Source organism: Thunnus thynnus, chromosome 3 (assembly GCF_963924715.1).
Source record: "Thunnus thynnus chromosome 3, fThuThy2.1, whole genome shotgun sequence".
Taxonomy (NCBI): domain Eukaryota; kingdom Metazoa; phylum Chordata; class Actinopteri; order Scombriformes; family Scombridae; genus Thunnus; species Thunnus thynnus.
Window position 1 is genome coordinate 19,089,883 of NC_089519.1, and position 20,893 is coordinate 19,110,775.

Here is a 20,893-nt window from a genome sequence, read left to right on the forward strand (position 1 = left end):
AGTCCAGCTTTCTTTGACTTCTTGCATGAAATTCAATGAGGGAAGACAACATATCATTCCAGATAGTATCAGCACCCTGCGCAGTGACACATAACCACACACACTCACCAGATAATAGTCAGTTATAGAAGGAAAAAGATGTTCAGTGTGCAATATGTGATGTCAACAGATGTGCCTATACGTTTTAACTGTCTAAGCTAGATGTTTTCTAGAACTTGTTTACAGTGCATTACTCAGCTTCTTTGTATCTTGCACATCGAGCACTAAGTAACAACATCATGTATAATTCAAAGGTCATCATTTATTTGTTTACCAAATGCATTAATAAACAGTTCTCGTTTTTGTGGCATTTCCTTTTTTTTTTTTTTTTTTTTTTTTTACAGTCCTCTCTTTATCCAATTCTTTTCCTCTCGCGGTCTTCAGTGCATTTTCTTGCGTTTCCTTCTCTCCATGAACTGATCGTATTTGACCAGAGGTAGAACAAGCGAGGCATGTCTGTGTTCATCTCGCAGTTCGGCGTCATCAGCCTTCCCTCGGGCTGACTTACTTAGGGTCAGTCCCATCGATTTTGCAACTTCAATTATCCTGTAGGAGGACATATTCATCAGTTACTGTATCCCGGCAGAGTTCTTCTATTGCAACTCATATTGACTGTTGTATGTGGTGGGATAATCATGAGTGCATAAGTGTAAAATACAGCAACACAACAATACACATACTTAAGTTTCCATATAAGAATATGTTTCCATATTTTTTTTTTCTTACCTAGCCTCAGTGATTCCCAGGTCACGGTGCAGTAATGTGAGGTCAGCAGACATGTGACCCATATGCAGCAGCAGAGCCAGGCAGTACGCCGCTAATTTGGCACGCATTGATGCCGACAACATGTTCTGGACCCTAAAAGGTGTAATAAGGTCAATCAATCAATCAATTTTTATTTATATAGCGCCATATCACAACAAAAGTCATCTCAAGGCACTTTTCACATAGCACAGGTCAAGACCGTACTCTTTATGCATGTGTGTTTGTATGCAAGACTGAATAACCAAATCAATAATCTGTAGGACAACAAATATATCAATTACACCCATTTCCTGACCTGAATTGAGGGTGTAAGAACAGATGTATGCTGTATAGATTGTAAAGCCCCTTGAGGCAAAATTGTGATTTCGGGTGAAATAAAACTGACCTGCTGCAGGTGATCAGCAAATATAAAATTTAAATTGTTTAAATGACTAAATCAAATAGTGGTTATAAAATAAAGCATCAAAATGTGACCCCCCCCCCACAAACATTTTATTTCAGCAAATATTCAATATGTGCAAAAGCTCACAGCTCTATCGCCGTCATACCTGCCGTTGTTGAAAGTCTCCACTGTGAATGTTTTGAATAGTTTGCTCTGAATGATGCGAGGACAGCCTTCCTCCTGACCAACTGTACATATAAACATAAATCACTATTAGAGTTGGCCCCAAAGGAGACACATATTTGACACACACAATGAAAATAAAGTAGAGATTACTCACACTTGCGGGTGATGCTCCTCTGCCGCGCCAGTTGGAGGAGCAGAGAAAGGTAAAAGGCACAGCAGGCCATTTTCTCTCTGGGTGCTCCTACACTTGGCATATTTTCCAGGTGCTTCACCACAGACAGGCACCTCAAAGAAAAAGAAAGTACACACAAAAATTATGAATGCAAGCAAGCGACATGCAGCTTAATAAAATGTCTTAGCGACTGTGAGCCCTCTGTCACCCTACCCGCCGTCGTCTTTCATTTTCTGCAGCTCTTCAGGGGTGAGTGCTGCCATCTTGGAACCAGCCTGCTCCAAAGCCCCAAACTCCACTGGACTCAGGACTGTGGATATTGATAAGGAACAAAAAAACAAACACAGTTGTAGCTTTAAACACACCTATAATATCTACTTTATGACTCTGTCTTGGTTGGCTTGCTTACAGAGAGGAGGTCAACTCTTTTATTTAATGGTGCAAAGCTGTAAAACAAAGGAGCTGATTAATGACTTTGGGACGCAAAGGGAGGATTTTAATAACGTTTTTACTTATGGTCAAGAGGTGGAGATTTCCCATTCTTCTAAAAATATTGTGGTGTGCATTTGGATGAGAAACTAAACTAGAAGGAAATTACTAAAGGCTCAGTGTCACTCTAGGGGAATGTCACTGGGAAGAACAAGATGATGATAAATGAGCTGATCTAAAAAGGAGACCTTATCATTGGCTCACCTCCAGAGATTATTCTCGAAAACAGAGCAAGATAAAAGTTTCATTCTAAAATATGAAGAACACTCACTAGATAGTGTTTTTACTGGATTCAACAGTTCTTTTAGTGCACAGCCACTCATGCCCCAATGCTCAACGGAAAAATTGAGAGATTAAAGCTTGTCAATGACATGCTAGAGTATTAAGTGGTCTTTATGATCATTTACTACTGTTGGCTGTTAGGTCTTTTGTATTCTTTATTTTCTCTGTGTTAGCACTGTAAGAGTTTTTTATTGACTTGTGTTAATTACTTATCCATGTGGCCAGTGCTGTCTTTCAGACTGTTTTATTCTGGCTTTGTTATAATGATTTTTCCTGTCGTATGTGTTGGCATGTGGTGACTATTGTAGTTTCCCCTTTAGGGATCAATAAAGTATATCTAGTCCAATCTAATCTAATCTAATCTAATCCACTGTGCCACAATCTACAATTCCAATTCTTGCATTCTCTCACTGGAAAACACACAAACACACAAACTGGATGAAGGATACGATCGTCGAATAGGTAAACATTCTCAGGTTTGTCTGCGTCTGTATTGCAGGGAGGCAGGTGGAGAGCCAGGTCTGCCTGGGACTCTGTCTCAGCCACTTCCTGTTGCAGAGCTGAGAAGAGAGAGAGAAAAAAAACAATGTACAAACTAGAGGAAACACACAAAGCCACACGGAGAGCAAGACGATGACTGAAGCAGCCAGAAATTTAAGGTTAGCTTATCCTTCTTCTTCCTTCATTAACCAATCTCTCTTTGCGATTTCTTTAAAGTGAACTCTCACATAACTAATTGTTCATTTTGATATTATTGGTGTCTATACCTATGACTTAGACAATGTGACTTTAAAGCTTACCTTCCAGACCCTTCTGGTCAATCACACTGTTGGCAGCCTTAGCCACTGCTTGATGGAGAGTATCACTGCCCACCTGATTCAGTCTGCGAGAGCTCAGAGCTCTCTTCTGTTTGTTGGTGCCAAATGCCTCAATCAAAGAGTCAACCTAAAGAGAAAACAGAAACATAAGATTGAGATATTAATACCAAATTTATTCTTATTCTAGCTAAGTCATCTCTTACAGAACAAACAGTGGTACCTTGTCTCTGTAGGTCTGTGTAGTATCTTGGGGTTTTGCCTCTGTTGCCTCTCCTGGTGAAAAAATAATGCAAAGTCCAAAAAAAAAAACTCTGTTGAGTTTTTGAATGCAACTTAATATCTGAATGATCTGTCAAGTCATGTTATCTTTGTTCTTATTTGTTATACCCGGTATAAGAGGTTGCATGTTGAAGAGCTGAGCACTGTGCACCTCCATTTGCATGGTCTGTTTGTCCAGCACTCCAACATAATATCTAAACAGACATCAAGAGTCACACTCATTAAAAACTCACTTCACAGCTGTTCTGATCCAAGTCACAATTTCCTGCACAGATTTAGTCTTATGCTATCCACCTACTTGCAAAGACTGTTGCATTTTAACGACCCTGCTCCAAAATTATTTCCGACATAGGACAGCCTGTCTGATTCAGCAACCTAGACAGAAAAAAACCCGAACACTGACATGAAAGTACTGAAAACCGAGCAACACTGTCTAATAGTCATTTTACTGAAGCAATCATGAAACTTTCTTACCAATATCCGTCTGCTTTTTTTTCTGGGGTTACTCTCATCTGCGTTCTTGTACATCGTAAAATCCAGTTTCTCTGCATTTTTGACGCAGCCATTTGAAAAGCGGACTATGAGATGCAGAAATATAATGAAGAATTGGTCAATACTTGCGATTCATGCCACAATAAACACATTTGTGATAGTATACATATGTACATTACATGAGCATGAAGCAAAGACATCATTAATAGCGTTATTATCATTTTTGCGACGTTTGTGGACTCTTAACTATTTTAATACATAGCACAAAAATAACAAAACTAAACAACTAGCAGTGTAGCTATCAGCCACGTGTGCGATGACAATGAGTGTTTACACAGAGAAGCTACGCACGACCCGACAATTACTGCCATGACTGCGATTAAAGTTTTCTTCTGACAAAGTTCGACAAGCAACAAATATGAGACAGTCACCAATAACCGCTTTATCGGCCTCTCGCTCCTCTTCACAGTACACTAACGAGCTAGAGGTAGCCATAGTTGTTGTCATGTGTTTGCAGGTGTTCAAGAGGTTTCACTCCTTCGTACTTCCGTCTTCGTCAAGATTCACGTACACGAAACAAAGAAGAGCGGCTTTCTACTTCTTCTTCTTTGGTTTTTAGTGGCAGTTGGCGTCCAAAATGTCGTATTACCACCATCTACTGGATTTACACTAACATCTCCATTGACTAAATAAAATAATAATAACCCCTTCCCACTCATTACCCACTCAGTTATAACTTCTCTATTTTTCAGGTGTAAACTAACTTAAAAGCTTCTCTCAAAGCTGCAGCACACCTCCAGAAACTCCCACAGCACCCAGAAATCTCCTTGCTGCATCTACAATTATGTCAATTTTTCTTTCTTTTTTTTTCTACTCCAGCAGTATAGTTAATTACCATTGCCAAAAAAGCCAAAAAACTTCACCTGATCCTTACACAAACAAAACTCATCATGTTTACTGACTGATTTGTCCTCCTTAACTTCTTGTCTCACATCACAATATTTCTTACTTCTTTCTCATGCTTGAGTCTCTTCTTAGATCTAACCCTAATTATTTTGGCCTCCTTGGCCTCTGTTTTGATAGAAAGCCTCCCACGCTGCATGATTCCCTTTGCAAAGAGGACACTCGTCTTTCCCACACTCTCCTTTGCAATAGGTCTCCCCACATTTACCACATGTGGCAAAATCACTCCTACATACAAACAAACTATGACTATATTCGGGAACATACCGGGTACGACATGTGATCCATGAATACTATCAGGCAAGTACTTCAAATCAAAGTGAAGCATAACAGATTTAAATCACAACATTTCTTATCTACGTATGCGTAAGCATGCGTAAGCCTCCTCTTAGATCTAACCATGATTATTTCTGCATGATTCCCTTTACAAAGAAGATACTCTGCTTTGGATCCCTTTCATGGTCTCTTTCACAATCAGATTCCTGACATCCACCGCATGTTGCAAACTCACTTCTACGCATACACAAACTATGAGCAAGTTTCCAACAATTCTTGCACTGCAAAGGTTTGGGAACATACTGGCTTACTGGGTATGATGTGTGGTCCAAGAACACTATCAGGAAGTGACTCCATCAACAACTACTTTTATCGGAACTTTCTTGCTGAATGGAAAACATGCCACTGGGTACATATCCATCCCAGAACCCAACACCCAAAGATTTTCAAGTCTTTTTCCATCTGTATCTTTGACATACATTTGACGACTATCATGCTGGAGCGTTTAATGTCGATCAGTTTAACTTTGCCCACTTCAAAGTGCATAACATACAAACTCTACTCCAAATGACAAAAAATATATAAATAATAAAATATATCACAATAATAGTAAAAACATATATTTACCAAGAAAACAAACAAGTGAAATAACAAATAACTTATCCGTGTTCAGGGAACTCATTAAATAACTATAAATGAAACCAAAAACAAACAAAAAACCCTCAGAACACAATAATGTACATACTCCATTCAGTCTGAAAGAATCTAAACTATCAAACTATCAATTCTATCAACAATCCATGTATGTTAGTGGAGGACACAGGTTTACTCATTAAAATGCTGTAAATAATATAATAAAATAATAATAACCCCTTCCCAGCCATTACCCATTCTGCTATAACGTCTCCATTTTTCAGGTGTTTGAGAGAAATTAAAAGCTTCTCTCAACAGCTGCTGCCCTACTTTTCCAGAAACTCCCATAGTATCCAGAAGTCTCCTCACTGCATCTACAATTATGTCAATTTTCCCAGATTATCTTTCTACTCCAGCAATACTGTTATTTTTCATTTTTCATTGCCAAAAAGGCCAAAAAACATCCACCAGATCCTTAGAACAACAAAATTTGTCATGTTTTCTGACTAATGTGCCCCCTTAGCTTCTTATCTCACATCACAATATTTCTTACATACTTCCTCATGCATAAGTTTCTTCGTAGATCTAACCCTGATTATTTCTGCCACCCTTACTCTGTTTGAACAGTTATAATCCCACACTACATGATTCCCTTTACAAAGAAGATACTCTGCTCTGGATCCCTCTCATGCTCTCTTTCACAATCAGACTCCTGGCATTTACCACATGTGGCAAACTCACACTGCAAAGGTTTGGGAACATACTGCCTTACTGGGTACGGCAGGTGATCCAAGAACACTATCAGGAAGGTGCTTCAAATCAAAATGAAGCTTAACAGATTTTTTTTTCATACTTTTCATTAACAACTTAATCACACCTCTTCATTCTATTGCTGTCTGTCACCCTTTACGCTCCTTTACAATCTCCTTGCATCCACTCTGCATCAGACTCTGTCAATAACACCTTTTATTGGAGCTTTCTTGCTGAGTGGAAAACATGCTACTAGGTACATATCCATCCCCAAACCCAACACCAAGATTTTCAAGTCTTTTTCCATCTGTATCATTGACATATATTTGACGACTATTGAACCGGAGTGTTTAATGTTGATCAGTTTAACTTTGCCCACTTCATTATTAATCCATCTTCCCACAGTGTGCTTTTCTGACAAAGCTCCACATCCATCACCTTTGTTCAAACCCCGAATCTTAATTTTAACCATGTAGGTTTCTCTTTCATGTTCACTCTCACTATGACTCGATGAATCAGTTTTCTCTCTCTTTCTCTTCCTTGAGGCTCTCTCACTTCTAAGAAGCTATAATTGATGGGAAAAAAGCCACTTTGATTTAGATAGGCGGTCCGTCCAGGTAACTGCATGCAACTGCTTCTATTCAACAGCTAACAAGCAATTTGCTGGTCTCTAGCCAGCTAACTTCAGCCTTGTCAGTTTGTGGCCAGGGCCTTGTTGTACTTCTTCTTACCTGCACTTTCGGAAGAAAGTCAAGGTAACATGAGTTAAAACTGGCTCTTTGAAATTACTGTCACAACCTAACAGTAATTTAATTTCTCACAGTCTCTTTCACAATCATTCTCCCCTCATTTACCACATATGGAAATCTCACTTCTACATATAAACAAACTATGACCAAACTTCCAGCATTCTTGCACTGCAAAGGTTTGGGAACATACTAGCTTACTGGGTATGACATGTGGTCCAAGAACACTATCAGGCCCCAAATCTATATTTCAGTAATGTAGTTTTTTTTTCATGTTCACTCTCACTATGACTTGATGAATCAACTTTTTTTCCCTCTTCCTTGAGGCTCCCCTGCTTCTAACTTCAAAATTCTCATCTTCCATTTCCCCTATCCACATTGATAGTATCCATAAGGGCTGAAATCTGTTTGTATACATGTAACTTTGTCACTGTTTTTGGATAACTATCCTGCCAGCTGATAGATAGTTGGCCCATGTTATAAATATAATTTAGAGACATGCATTTTGTAATTGAATCACTTTGTAAAGTGACTGCATTACCATTAGAAGGTTTCGATTTTATATTATAAATATTAGTATTCCTATTAGAAAGATGTTTTTTATCTGAATATATCAACAAGCATATAAACATATTCAGCACCTTGATCAAAGTACATAACATAGAAACTCTACTCCAAATTCCAAAAAAATATATAAATAAGAAACAAAAAAAATGTATTTACAAAGAAAACAAACAAAAACAAACAAAAAACAAACAACAACAACAAAAATCATAACACAACAATGTACTACATTCAGTCTAAAATAATCTATAAACTAAATTCTATCAACAATACATGTATATTAGTGGAGGACATAGGTTTACTCATTAAAATACTGTAAATAATATAATAATAAAAATAATATTCAGTAAAACACAGTTTTTGTTACAGTTTTATTGAAAATAAATTCCTGTATATCTGTCCAAAACTTAGCTGATCATTGGCGATCATAAAATAAATGAATAACATATATGAGAAGATACTTGAGTTGATAGATGAGTTTCCTCAAAGTGAGAGATGGAGTGAGATCATCTGGTGAAAATGGGTGAGTTAACTATCTTGCCGTTGTCTATAATCTTTGCACACGTTGGCTGTGAGGTTGCAGCAGCGATACCGTGTGGCCGGACAGCGGAACTGCAGTCTTTCACCCCGGCGAGGTCATGGACATGGAAGTGAAGCACAGCGCCACCCTGTGAGTCTGGCTGGAAAAACCCGTCTGAGGGGGGTACATTATTAGAAATTACAGCACATGAACGTTATTCCGGTATATATTTGACAGTCGGTATCTGTTTTACCAACGGTTTTTATTGGTAACTTGTTCCTTTGGGGGCGAAACTGACAGTTTGCTCCGCTGTTGTAGACAAACAGTTAACTTACCGTTGGTGAAGACCCATCACTGCTCAGCTGCTTTTTCTTCCCCACAGCCCACAGACTGACCCCCCGGGGGGACGTGGAGCATAGCTGCAGACATGTTAGCAAGCGATAGCTACAATCGATGGAAGAAAGCAACTTTGATTTAGACAGGCGGTCCGTCCAGGTGACCGTATGCGACTGCTTCTGTTCAACAGCTAACAAGCAATTTGCTGGTCTCTAGCCAGCTAACTTTAGCCTTGTCAGTTTGTGGCCAGGGCCTTGTTCTGCTTCTTCTTACCTGCGCTTTCGGGAAAAAAAATCAAGGTAACGTGAGTTAAAACTGGCTCTTTGAAATTACTGCCATAGCAACAGGATTCCGTGTTTGCTATGTTGCTATGTAGTTCATATAGCTAACTGGTCCAGTGTTAGCCAGTGCACTTTGACTTACTGGCTAGCTATTCAGTTAACATGTTAAGGTGATTACAGCGCAGAGAGCTCCACTATGTAGCTATTGTGTAATAAATGCAGTTGTAACGTTAATTATATATTTTATGCATAAGTTGACAATATATTTTAATTTTCAGTGGGGAGAGCCCACAGGAAAAAAGGCTCTTAATGAACATTAATTAATAATCTCACTGGATTTTCTTGTATTTCTTCCTCACACTCCACTAGCAACAGTACTGCTTTTGGTTGTTTTGTCCAAAATGACTAGAAATGCAAAATTATCAAACAAAATTATGACATGATGACTCACTTAAACCGCACCTTTACTCCACACACTACCTAACAACATAAACGTACAACTTTACAAAACTAAGCTTACAGATACAAACATAAATGTGCACGTTCACAAGACTAAGGTTGTAGACTCAAAACCTGTTTTCAACCACACCTTTTTGAATGATATAATATTTCATAGTCCCCACCCTCATTTTAATCCTCTGTTATCATAAAAATGTGTAGGGCTGCAACTACCAATTATTATAATTATCAGTTAATCTGTTATTAGTTAGTAGACAAACTGATTGATCATTAAGTCTATAAAATGTCAGCAAATTCAAATCTTCAAGCTCTATGCTTCAAATGGCTTATTTTGCTCAACCAACAGCCCAAAACTCAAAAGATATTCAACAACACAAAACAGAGTAAAGTAGCAAATTCTCACGTTTAATAAGATGTATGAAAGTAGCAAATGTTTGGTAGTTTTAGCTTGACAAAGACAATTTTGATCATTGTATAAATTATTATTCAGTGATCAAAACCGTTGTAGATGAATGTTCCGTCAATTGACTAATCAGTTAAGTTTTACTGTCATTTGATTTTTCCCACCGCCTTTATTTACCCATCCCCATCCAAACCCCCTTTACCCTCTGCCTGCTTCTGTCTTTAGGGCCATGGATTTCCCGGGCCACTTTGAGCAGATCTTCCAGCAGCTAAACTATCAGCGTGTCCATGGTCAGCTGTGTGACTGTGTAATCGTGGTTGGCAGCCGACACTTCAAGGCCCACCGCTCAGTGCTGGCAGCCTGTAGCACCCACTTCAGAGCCCTGTTCTCCGTCGCAGAGGGAGACGCCAGCATGAATATGATCCAGCTGGACAGTGAGGTTAGGATCTTAATGATGTTGTTTAAAAGAGGGCGAGGATGATTATAAAACATGGAAAAGAGTGTGTAGAAGTGGTAATCTTTCAGTAAAAACTACTGACATGTCTTAAATTCTGTCTTGCTACTGTTTCAAATATTGTGTGTGTTTGCAGGTGGTGACAGCTGAAGCTTTTGCTGCTCTGGTGGACATGATGTACACTTCAACACTGATGTTGGGGGAGAGCAATGTGATGGACATCCTCCTTGCAGCCTCGCATCTGCACCTCAACAATGTAGTCAAGGCCTGTAAACACTACCTGACCACGCGCACGCTGCCTATGTCCCCCTCATCTGACAGACCCACCCACCACCACCCGCAGCAGGAGCAGCAGAGGCACAGGCAGCAGCAGCAAGTAACGGAGTTAGCAGTGAACCCTTCTCTAGCCGCTAACACCAATCTCGCTGCAAATTCTGCGACATCGAAGTTGCAGCGCTCTTTCATGCTGCAGCAGCTGGGGCTCAGCTTGGTGAGCTCTGCTTTAGGTGGGATGGAGGAGGATGGGGTTGGAAATGTCGTTGGCAGCAGAACCGTGGAGCAGAGAGCCTCCTTCCCTATCCGACGCTTCCATAAACGTAAGCCCTCTCTGGCCCTGGGCCTGTCAGAAGAGAGACCCAGGCAGAGGCAGCGCCCCTCTGCTCCTAACCTGGCATTGTTAGGAGAAGACGGAGTGAACGCAGAGCGAGAGGAAGGAGCACTACTCTCCCCGGATTCCCACAAGATGGGGGATGAAATCAAATTGGATGCTGCAGTTACTGGCCGAGTAGGTGTGTCCCAAGATGACCCTCAAATGCCCAGCCAGTCCGACAGTGGGCACTGTGAAGGGGAGGACTTGGGGAGAATGCAGGGAGGGATGGGCAAGGTGGAGGACGTGGAGGACATGGAAGACAGGGACCACCAGGACAACAGAGCGGGGGTGAAGATCAAATCAGGAACAGAGGAGGAGGACGCCGAAGAACAGAAGGTAAAGATTTGTTGTTTGTGGAAAAGTAACTAACTCTCATTGTCTGGTCTTCACAAAATTATTTTATACATCACACACACACACAAAGCCCTTTCTAGTTTAGTCTAGTAAAGCTCTCCTTTGCTCTACGCAGGTGGTGGTTAAACGAGAGCCGCTAAGCTCACCTGAGCCAACCGATGAAATCAGTGACGTGACATCGCAGGCTGAAGGCAGTGACCCGGCTGAGCCCGGGGGCCAGGAGGAGGAGAAGGTGGAGCTGAGCCCGGAGAGCAGCGACCGCAGCTTCACCTCTGAAACTCAGCCCAGTTCTGACTCTCTGCTGCAGCCCAGCTCCCAGCTCCTCCATAAGAGCAGCATGGGAGGAGGTGGCGGAGTCGTAGGAGGTTTTGGGTGTAATAATGGATTGAACAGCAAACCCGGTTTCAGCATTTCTAGCTTCCTCGGCCCTAAGGATTTTGGAAGTGGTGATGCAGGGTTGATCGGTGGAGAGGATGACCTCCCTAACACAACAACTGGTGACACAGTTGCACATCACTTCCTGCTGAGACAGGAAACTGCTGAGCCGGCTGGCTCTGCCTCTTCCTCTCTTCTGCAGTCAGGTCCGCACAGTGGCGAGAGTCGCAACACTTTTGGAAATAACCTACAGGCTGATTCTCTGTTCCTTCGTCCACTGCATGACGGTTTGGGGAACCCCAGAGGAAGTGGGGGAAGTGGAGGGGTTGATCCATTTGGTTTGGACTTCCAGCGCTCCAGTCTGGGGCTTCACTCGCTGGGGCGACCCTCACGAGGAGCTGGAGGAGCTGCCGCCACCACTCTGGGTTATCCAGGCTATAGACGTATTGCTCCAAAAATGACAGGTAACATGGGAGGAGAAGAAGGAGTAGGTGGTGTTCTCCAGGATGCTGCCTCTTCCTCGTCAAGTCTGGTGAGTCCCCTTCTCCTCAACGAGAGCGGTGGGTATGAGATGAACAGTGGCAGGCCCACCTCCCTCCCACCCCACCTGACCCGAGCTTCAGCAGATGTCCTATCCAAGTGCAAGAAGGCTCTATCGGAGCACAATGTCTTGGTGGTCGAGGGAGCTCGGAAATACGCCTGTAAAATCTGCTGCAAAACCTTCCTCACCCTGACAGACTGCAAGAAACACATCCGCGTCCACACAGGAGAGAAGCCCTACGCGTGTCTCAAATGTGGAAAGCGCTTCAGCCAGTCCTCTCACCTGTACAAGCATTCCAAGACCACCTGTCTACGCTGGCAGAACAGTAACATGTCCAACGCACTGCTGTAGGACCAAGTGGGGGCGAAAGGATGAATATACAGGGAATCAGTGATAGGCTGAATCCAATTATACTGCATTTTTGTTTGCCAGTTTTCCCTGATTTAAAGTCCCAAAAGTATTTTGATTTTTCTGAAGTTGTGTCGGAGCAGCTGTTCGGTCCAAACTAATCAGTCCTGATCACAGACCAAAGACAGGGATGATAATGTAATCATACAGTTTCTTTTCCAGGAGATACAGACACCATCAAGTCAAAGTTATAGTAAATACATTTTGCTTATAACAAGATTAGAGAGATGTAGAACAAAAACGCCTCATTTATTATTGCTGTGGATTCATTATAGAGCACCACAGATAAACACTGTATACTCTCCTTTAGTATCATGTAGTGATACGAGTATGAGGATTTTCCAGTAGTGTCAGTACATGCTGCCCTTGGACTTTGCACAGTGTGACCGGGTCCAGTCGAGGCTCGGCCTTTAAAGCTGCCACACTGTTGGCTATATTGTGTTTTTAACAAGTGAAGTGAAATTTAGATCCGTTGAAGTATATATAGTTTGTTGTTATGGAAGCGAATTTGCTTCAGTCATTGTAACACTCAATCTGAGTGTGTGCAGATAATGGCAGCTGCAGATAACATGTAAAATATTGTGCTTATGTGTAGATTTTTCATTGCACATTTGGAAAACTTGTAGCAGCATCTCACATCAGACTGTTGATTCATCCTAACTGTGCATACTGGCTGTGCCTTGTTCTGTGCAAGGGTAGTCAAATACATAAAGTAATTCAGATATGGATGCCAGATATATTGCCTCTAAGAAGTACATCCTCTATCCTGTGAGACAGGACTAGCTAAAGCTGAAATTAGTAACTTTCTGCAAGAGTATCTAGGGTTGCAGTGATAATGTGATCAACTGGCCGGGTCATATATACGTGATTCTTATGTTTACTGAAGTAAAAAAAAAAAAAAAGTAGAGGCATTGTTAACCAGGACAGGAGCAACCAAAAAAAATAGGTCAACATTTCTCAGTAGTTGATTATAAATATTCACGCATATTCGACTACTAAATCAAGTAAAGTCAAATTGTTGTGAGATATTTGACCTCTTCTGTTGCCTTTTAGTCCAACCACCTATGAATTACCATCATTGGTCGTGTTGCTGAGCTCAGTTAGAGTTGAGAATATGTAAAATAATTCAGTTTGCACTGATGGGACCATCTCACTTCATGTGACTATGGGAATAAATGTCTTGCTTTTGTTACATTTATACCTGTAGTTTGTAAGTACAAGTATTGGATAAATGGGAAGCTTTGAATTGCTCTTTCATGCTCTTACCCAATTAGTGTTTGCCAGACAGAGCTGTTAACCTTAGAAGGAAGTTGCATTGTTTAAGGAAGTCAAAAAATGCACAATGATTCAGTTGGCATCATCTGCACTGACTTGGCCTTGAAGTCTTTTGTTGTGAAAACTAATATAACATAACACTGCAGTATAATGCCATGCGAGATAACGCCTTCACAGGAAAATGCATTGTAAATGCACCTTATTTTGTGTCATGATGTGCAAAACTTACAATTTGTTTTTTTTATGTTTAGAAGTTATGGCATTAAAGCAACTTCTCAGTGGTTATTGACTGGGAGTGCCCACAACAAGTTCAGCTGTGGCCAATAAGTTTACTGACCATCTGTGTACAGTGTGTGTGTGTGTGTGTGTGTGTGTTTGTTTGTGTTTAAAGGGCAATGAAGTCGTCTACAATTTATCCATGATTTAGAATATATCTTCTGTGGTCAGCTGTGTGTTTGTTTTTGTTTGGGTAGATGGATGGGTTGTTACACAGGCGAGTGTTGTTCAGAAAAACAAAAAATCCTTTCCCTGTTCAGTGACAGTTCTATTCTTTATTGACAATCAATAAAAAGATCTTTGAAAGAAAGGGCAGTTAAGTCGTGCTGAGAGGCAGAAAATTGTCTACAGCTTGTTGAGGTTGGTGTGGGTTGAAAAGTGCTTCAGAAATGTAAATATTGCACATTTGTGTTTGGTGTCATTTTTCTCTTGGAGAGGAGACAAAACAACTCATGAAGAAGAAGTAAACATTGTCTATAAGTTTGCTACTGTACTTGATATCAGTGCTTTATACATGTGTCTTATACATCTAATGTTGCATCTGTTACAAAAGCACTTAGACAAATCATTCTTTTTGTATAACCAATATGTTTACTGGAATGTTGAACTATGTGAAAACATTGCTGTATTGCAATTATCCAACTCTACCAGCTCTCAAGGGTATGTAGCCAACAGTTTTAGCATTTTAGCATCTGTTCCTCTCAGTGGATGAATCATTGTACAGGATAGACTGTAGAATTTATCATATATCATTGAATCTAGGGAAACATTTGACATGTTCATGTTTCATAATTTAAAAAAAACAATGAAGGATTTCTTGTCAATTTTTGTTTTAATTTGTTTTTATGTATCTAGGGTGTCTGTGAATACTTTTGACTAGTTTTGCAAGGCTCATAAAAAACAAACATGCTGAGAAGGAATCCAAATTTGCAGTTTTTAGGGGAAAAATACAGCAAATCTAGAATATGAATGAATTTTACATCAACCCAGTTTGGGATGCCTGACCTACTACAGGTTGTAAAGAAGAGCAGCTTCATCAGTAGACAGTTGGTTAATTGAAATCAATATTCATGCAGTGTTGTAAAGTCCTGTTTAAGTGAACCAAAATGAAAAAACACTGTAAATACATGTTTGCCTTTTTGTATACATTAATTGCTTGCTGTATTGTGTCACCTAACACTGTCAATGAGAATCACATGGTCATTGCTTCCATAGTCGGCACCTTAATGTACTGTAGAGTCATTACACTGTTAGTCTGTACAAAATGACGGATTTATTTGACACATATGTTAATGGGTAATTTTGACTTTTTACTTCATAGAAAAATAATTGCCTTGTAAGACGTTCTCCCTGTAAACATAAGCTAACCTGTTTGCCCTTGTTCACCAGTAATTAACAGTAAAGTCGTTTAAAGCTCGGCAACTGATGGTTAAACCTCAAATCTGACTTCTGTTCCTGTGTGTTGCCTACTCTTATTCAGCTTCCCCTCTCATTATGGAGCTGTGATATCCTTTTGAGATGTAATCCTCCAAAATGGCTTCCCTGTCTCACACAGTGGCCTGTTAAGAATTATTATGGTGCTGTCTTCTAATGCTGTTGCATAAACAGTTAATGTGAATCTCTGAAAAATGCACTGTATTACCCCTGTTCAGATATGCCAAAATATTTTTGAAAAGTATATAGAAGATGATTAAAGTCCCTGCCTTGCGCCTTGTAGCTTGAAAAGCTGGGCTTTTGATGATAAAATGCCAAAACTGAAAGATTTCTGTGTTGTTTTCTTTCCTGTATAACTAACATATTGTAACCACAAGAGGACTAAATGTTTGTCTCTGTACTGTTGAAGGCTATGAAGATTGTATAGTATATTCAGTTGTTGTATAGACTGATTAAAAAGACAATGAACTTCATTTTTGTTGCTGATGACATTTTTTTTTATGAGGTAGCATAGAGATGATACAAGAATAAGACAGAATTGAATGTTGTTATTGATGTTGAGTTGACTGAAGAGTCAGAAATAAAGGAAATAAGGAAACATACCATTAAAAAAGAAAAGTTTTATCTCAATCCCCAAAGAAAAGCAATTTGGTGTGTGAGTTCAACTGATGGTCCAGTATTCAGCCAGTTTTCTCTCACAGCTTGAGCTCTTTGATCATTGGTTTACCCTGCAGGCCAAGCAGGAGGTTGTTTGCTGCCAGGGCAGACATAGCATTACGGGTAGTATAGGAGGCACTAGCAATATGGGGTAGAATCACTGTGGGAAGAGGGAACATAAGACAAGTGATAGGCCGTGAGAGTTGAACATGCTGATTATGAAATGGCGTAAATATGTTACTTTAAAAATATCAAGGCAGTTTAAGGATAAATCTGGAGATACTCTGTGTTTCTCTTAATCTTAAAAAAACCCATGGATAGACCAAAATCAGCTATGACTTGATAAAACAAGTGTTTGTATGAGTGGCCAAAGCCTGCTATAGCTCATTTGTCTGTGCCGTAGACCTCGATTGTTGTCTTAAAACTAATAAAAACATATCCATGAGCCACACTATTGTACTGGATGACATGTTCCTCCCACAGTCTCAGTCCAATATACACTGTCCTGCTACTGGAAATAATCAGAGCAGCAGCTGATAATAAAAAAAACAAAAAACAAAGCTGCAGTGCCCAGAACCAATACTCTTGGGACTGAGATCCAAAGACAAGCTGAGGAAGTCAAAAAGTAGCGAGACACAAACTAACGCAATGTTGGTTTTAGTCTTTTCATGGAATTTGTTGACAATGTGAAAACACAGAATACCACCAGCCTCATCCTTTAAAGGTGTTACTGGGTTTAGGTTGACGTCTGGCAGACTCACCACAGTTTTTGAGGGTAAACAGTGGATGGCTGGTGGGCAGGGGCTCGGGGACAGTGACATCTAGTCCGGCGCCTGCAATCTGTCCAGTGGATAGAGCCTCATACAAGTCTTCCTGGTTTACCACCCCACCTCTGAAACAACAGAGAGACCAGAATTATAGAGAGACGGGAAAAGCACAAGTACTGTACCTCACACCTGCTAAAAAGTATTGAGACATGAACTACCGCATTGTGATAGCACTGTATATTTGTTTTAGTCGGGAGTACCTGCTTGTGTTGATGAAGATGGAGGTCTTTTTCATCTTGTGGAAGAGGTCCTTGTTGCAGATCTCCTTTGTCTCTGGTGTTAAAGCACAGCACACAGCCAGGAAATCTGACTGCTTTGCCAGCTCATCCATTGAGACTAGATTAAGGGAGAGGCACAGTGATATCATCACATGGCATGACAGGAAAAGGCTGTCTGAAAATTCTCATTTGAAAAAATTTCATTCACTTATATTTATAGTATTTAAACATTTCATGAATATTTTTGACTGAGATCAGGATTGAAAGGTCAAAAGAGATTAAATGACCTTTGCTTTTAATTAACTAGCACACCAAGTCCCCATCATCTGCCTTGTTGACATTGAAACCTTTGTGCACAAGTTGTAACAGAATAAAATATTTGGCATGAGTCATGAATCTGATTCTTACCATACTCTGCATTGATGGTGCTGGCCAGATCAGGCCTGGGGGCTGTGTCTGTGTAGATGAACTTTTTTACTTTAAAAGGTGCCAGACGCTCAGCGATAGCCACACCTTAGAGCACAAACACGCTATTGTAAGAGGCAACAAATTTACAGAAATGGCAGTTATTTAAAGGGTAATGTGCATGTATAGTCTGCAGTGTTTCAAATATACTCACCGATCCTCCCCAGGCCCAGGATACCCACTGTGCTGTTAGCCAGCTCATGTCCACACAGCCACAGAGTTCTCCATGTGCCCCAGCCACCACTGTAGGTGAGAGAAACACAAAGATGTCAGAAAGGCATCTAACCAATAACAGAAAAAACACAACCTGTGTTCTCAGTTCTCTAGTGTGAGTGTGTGTGTGTAACATTACGTCTTGGCTTCATGTGTGGCCTCTATGAGCCTCCTGGAGGTTGTGAGCAGCAGAGCCACAGTCAGCTCAGCCACAGCATCTGTCAGAACGTCAGGGGTATAACCCACACGGATCCCTCTGTGGAGGAACACACACAAACATCAAACACAACATTAGGAGCACTGTTTTTTTTCTATTGGTGGGGTCTCACAATTAGTTTTTTATTTGACATACTAAGCAGAAACATACAGACTTAATTCACTTTTTATAAATGTGTTTTAAAGCTAACATATATTGAATTTCTATGTGGTTACAGCATATTTCTAATTCTGAGGGCGTTACCCTCAGTAAGAAAATGAGACAATCCAAGTAAAAAATGGTGCAGTCTATATTGTCGTCATTCCTTCATTCTTGTCTCCAGAAGTCACATTTGTGGGCAAAAGGCAGAAGGGTAGTGACACACATTGCTTTCTGCCACTGTCACCTTTCTGATACTACCAAATGTCTGAATTTTTCAAGTCCTAAATACAGTGGCTGTAAGGCACAAGTACGATCGGAATCACCTTTTCTTCAGCTCCTCCAAAGTGAGATGGTCAAAACCCACAGACATGGTGCTGAGGACCTTCAGGTTTGGACCTGCAGGAGTATAACACATATACATACACATATATCTGAGAGGTTGTTCACTGTCCTGAGATCATTCAACAGATTCAAGGACTGTCTTCAGACCTGCAGCGTCCAACAATTCAGCATCAATCTTCTCTGTCAGCACACAGACCAGGCCATCAACACCTTTGACCTTCTGAAGCAGCTCCTTCCTGGGCACAGGGATGTCATCTGAGTCCCACAGCTCAAACTGCACCCTGGGAAAACAGAAACCATGACTGAGGATCCTAATCAAATCCCATGTTTCTTTATCATTCAAAGAAGGAAATTAATTCATTACAAAAAATACATATAAATGATACAAAAATACACAGTAAGAGACTGCACAGCGGACCAAAAGGGAGTCTTTCAGATATATAAAGGATCCTTAATATAGATTAAATATCTTAAGCTATATCACATATACTGTAGGCCTTCATAGCTCTGCTGTAGGGGAACACCCTTTAGGCTAAACCAGTCTTATCTGACCAACCTAGGGGCAAACATCAGCCGTCCTGTTTACTCAAAAGTAAATGATGAACTTCAGAAAGCAGACTTTTAAAATTCCGAAAAGTATGAGTCAAATCAGCTACATTTTTTCAATTAATTGGTCATACAGGATCATCTATATAAAAAATCATAAATTTTAAGCGACTTATCAGGAGACCATGACTCACTGTCCAGATTCACGGAGGATCTTCAGGCCCTCAGGGGGGATCTGTCGGGTGACATATACCCGTGGCAGGGTTGACATCTTCCTCTGCATGATGCTTGTTAGTCCCCCAGTGATATTCAAAGAATTAACAGCGACCTGCTGGAGCCGACGCAGTGCCATACGACTGCACCACATTGCCAAAGGAGAGTGAATCTATGGGCAGGTGTCCGAGAGATGGAAGTGGTACTTTGGAGTTCAGAGTCTGTTGTGTTCATGTGCATGATTTTGGCTCCAGTTCAGGGGGAGGTTCCTGTGTCTGTCTTTGACCAATATGATTAGAGGGAGGGTGTCTCTGAGGTCTGAAGTTGAGGGATACTGTCCCAGGCAAATGAATCACAAAATAACTGAATCAATCTTTGTTCAGATTCAGGATTAAGCCAAATTAGAGACTGATTACGCTACAGACTAAGTGGGATTTAAAACACAGATACATGGACCTAATAAAGACACACACACTGTTTCTTGTCCACTCTCTTATTCACAGACACAAGTTTTATACAAATTTAATAAAGACAGCACTAGACTTTTGTTTTCCTTACATCATCACCCAGAATGAGCCAGTATGATGTAAATGTTTCACTTGGCTATTGACCTTTGTTTCTTTAAACAGTGAAGGTCTTGGACACTGTTTTGTATTGTCTGTTCCAACTCTCTGGCTGGAACTGGTTCAGCACTCTCTCTTGATCCAATTCTACGCAGTGCCATACAATGCTATACTGTTTTTTTAAATGCTACATATAGTTACATGTCACTGAAACAGTTGAGCACTGCTATTCAGCACAGATGCACATTGATACACATACATATAATAAAACAAAAATACATAAGCTTAATAAATAAAGAAAAGAAGCTGTTTTAAACTTAGAGACATTGAGCAGAGGTATAATTAAGAAGAAGAGAAGATACATGATGTTAAAGGTTTGGATTGTTTCTTTAGCTTTTTGATTAATTTCTGCAATTTATCACTGGTATTTTTAAATATTATTGGAAAAAATAAATAATGCTTTGCTTGGTGACAATTTAGTTTCATCAATAAAATATAATTCTATTAAGATAAGTAGCTTGATAAGTAGCCTAGTAAACAGAGTCCATTGTCTTTATTAATATTAAAAGAGTAGAGATATTGTTTACTCCATGATTGATTATCTTCAGATGGAAGGCTGGGCTACACCACCATCATCCAGAAAATTTTCTAAGATCTTGCAACTTTTTCTGCCCTGTTTTCAAAACTGGACAAATGTCCATTAATGCCATTACTATGTACACTAGCTTTTTTCTTTTATTTGCCCATGATATTGAGGGGTTTTTACGTGAGGGACAGGCCTGTGGTAATTGTTTGCTTGCTGATTTGTATTAGTATGTATAAATCCTTTAAAAATATCTGAATAAAGAAAACAGTGGATAACATCCTGTTTTTAGATTGACATTTAAGGT

General features: G+C 40.2%; 3 protein-coding genes and 1 long non-coding RNA gene across 7 annotated transcripts; 1 reads left to right on the top strand and 3 right to left on the bottom strand.

The window, feature by feature from the left end:
- Window positions 1-281: 281 nt before the first annotated feature.
- Window positions 282-4,484, bottom strand: polr1e (RNA polymerase I subunit E). The gene is made up of 12 exons (XM_067584585.1): window positions 4,336-4,484; window positions 3,887-3,990; window positions 3,711-3,787; window positions 3,521-3,606; window positions 3,354-3,406; window positions 3,116-3,260; window positions 2,765-2,875; window positions 1,758-1,854; window positions 1,527-1,657; window positions 1,353-1,434; window positions 766-897; window positions 282-585 (listed from the first exon to the last, which is right to left on the bottom strand). Exons 1-12 carry the CDS (start codon window positions 4,409-4,411, stop codon window positions 420-422), a joined length of 1,260 nt encoding a protein of 419 aa, XP_067440686.1. The 5' UTR covers window positions 4,412-4,484; the 3' UTR covers window positions 282-419.
- Window positions 2,938-16,074, top strand: LOC137179700 (zinc finger and BTB domain-containing protein 5). 4 transcript variants are annotated; one of them, XM_067584582.1, is made up of 4 exons: window positions 2,938-2,974; window positions 10,061-10,274; window positions 10,426-11,274; window positions 11,408-16,074. In XM_067584582.1, exons 1-4 carry the CDS (start codon window positions 2,949-2,951, stop codon window positions 12,557-12,559), a joined length of 2,241 nt encoding a protein of 746 aa, XP_067440683.1. In that variant the 5' UTR covers window positions 2,938-2,948; the 3' UTR covers window positions 12,560-16,074. The 4 variants fall into 4 exon arrangements, with proteins under 4 accessions (XP_067440683.1, XP_067440682.1, XP_067440685.1 ...); XM_067584581.1 differs by lacking the exon at window positions 2,938-2,974 and adding an exon at window positions 8,424-8,506; XM_067584584.1 differs by lacking the exon at window positions 2,938-2,974 and adding an exon at window positions 8,714-8,851.
- On the bottom strand, window positions 8,189-8,798 carry LOC137179703 (uncharacterized). The gene is made up of 2 exons (XR_010927860.1): window positions 8,692-8,798; window positions 8,189-8,530 (listed from the first exon to the last, which is right to left on the bottom strand). It is a non-coding gene; the product is annotated as an uncharacterized lncRNA (long non-coding RNA).
- Window positions 16,075-16,289: 215 nt separating the features above from the next.
- On the bottom strand, window positions 16,290-19,673 carry grhprb (glyoxylate reductase/hydroxypyruvate reductase b). Its single transcript, XM_067584586.1, has 9 exons — window positions 19,422-19,673; window positions 18,829-18,962; window positions 18,663-18,735; window positions 18,121-18,237; window positions 17,923-18,011; window positions 17,712-17,816; window positions 17,286-17,421; window positions 17,020-17,150; window positions 16,290-16,418 (listed from the first exon to the last, which is right to left on the bottom strand). The coding sequence occupies exons 1-9, from the start codon at window positions 19,592-19,594 to the stop codon at window positions 16,297-16,299; spliced, it is 1,080 nt and encodes a 359-aa protein (XP_067440687.1). The 5' UTR covers window positions 19,595-19,673; the 3' UTR covers window positions 16,290-16,296.
- Between the last annotated feature and the right edge of the window lie 1,220 nt (window positions 19,674-20,893).

Bases quoted from the DNA above. Each gene is read 5' to 3' on its own strand.
- grhprb (XM_067584586.1), bottom strand. From the start codon at position 19,594: ATGTGGTGCAGTCGTATGGCACTGCGTCGGCTCCAGCAGGTCGCTGTT. The intron at 18,736-18,828 runs GTCTGAAGACAG...ATACTCCTGCAG, and splicing joins TGAATTGTTGGACGCTGCAG to GTCCAAACCTGAAGGTCCTC. The intron at 16,419-17,019 runs GTGAGTCTGCCA...CTCTTCCCACAG, and splicing joins GTTTACCCTCAAAAACTGTG to TGATTCTACCCCATATTGCT.
- polr1e (XM_067584585.1), bottom strand. From the start codon at position 4,411: ATGACAACAACTATGGCTACCTCTAGCTCGTTAGTGTACTGTGAAGAG. The intron at 1,855-2,764 runs GTATCCTTCATC...CAATATCCACAG, and splicing joins TGTTTACCTATTCGACGATC to TCCTGAGTCCAGTGGAGTTT. The intron at 1,435-1,526 runs GTGAGTAATCTC...TTATATGTACAG, and splicing joins GAGGAGCATCACCCGCAAGT to TTGGTCAGGAGGAAGGCTGT.
- LOC137179700 (XM_067584581.1), top strand. From the start codon at position 8,475: ATGGACATGGAAGTGAAGCACAGCGCCACCCT. The intron at 8,507-10,060 runs GTGAGTCTGGCT...TTCTGTCTTTAG, and splicing joins GTGAAGCACAGCGCCACCCT to GGCCATGGATTTCCCGGGCC. The intron at 11,275-11,407 runs GTAAAGATTTGT...TGCTCTACGCAG, and splicing joins AGGACGCCGAAGAACAGAAG to GTGGTGGTTAAACGAGAGCC.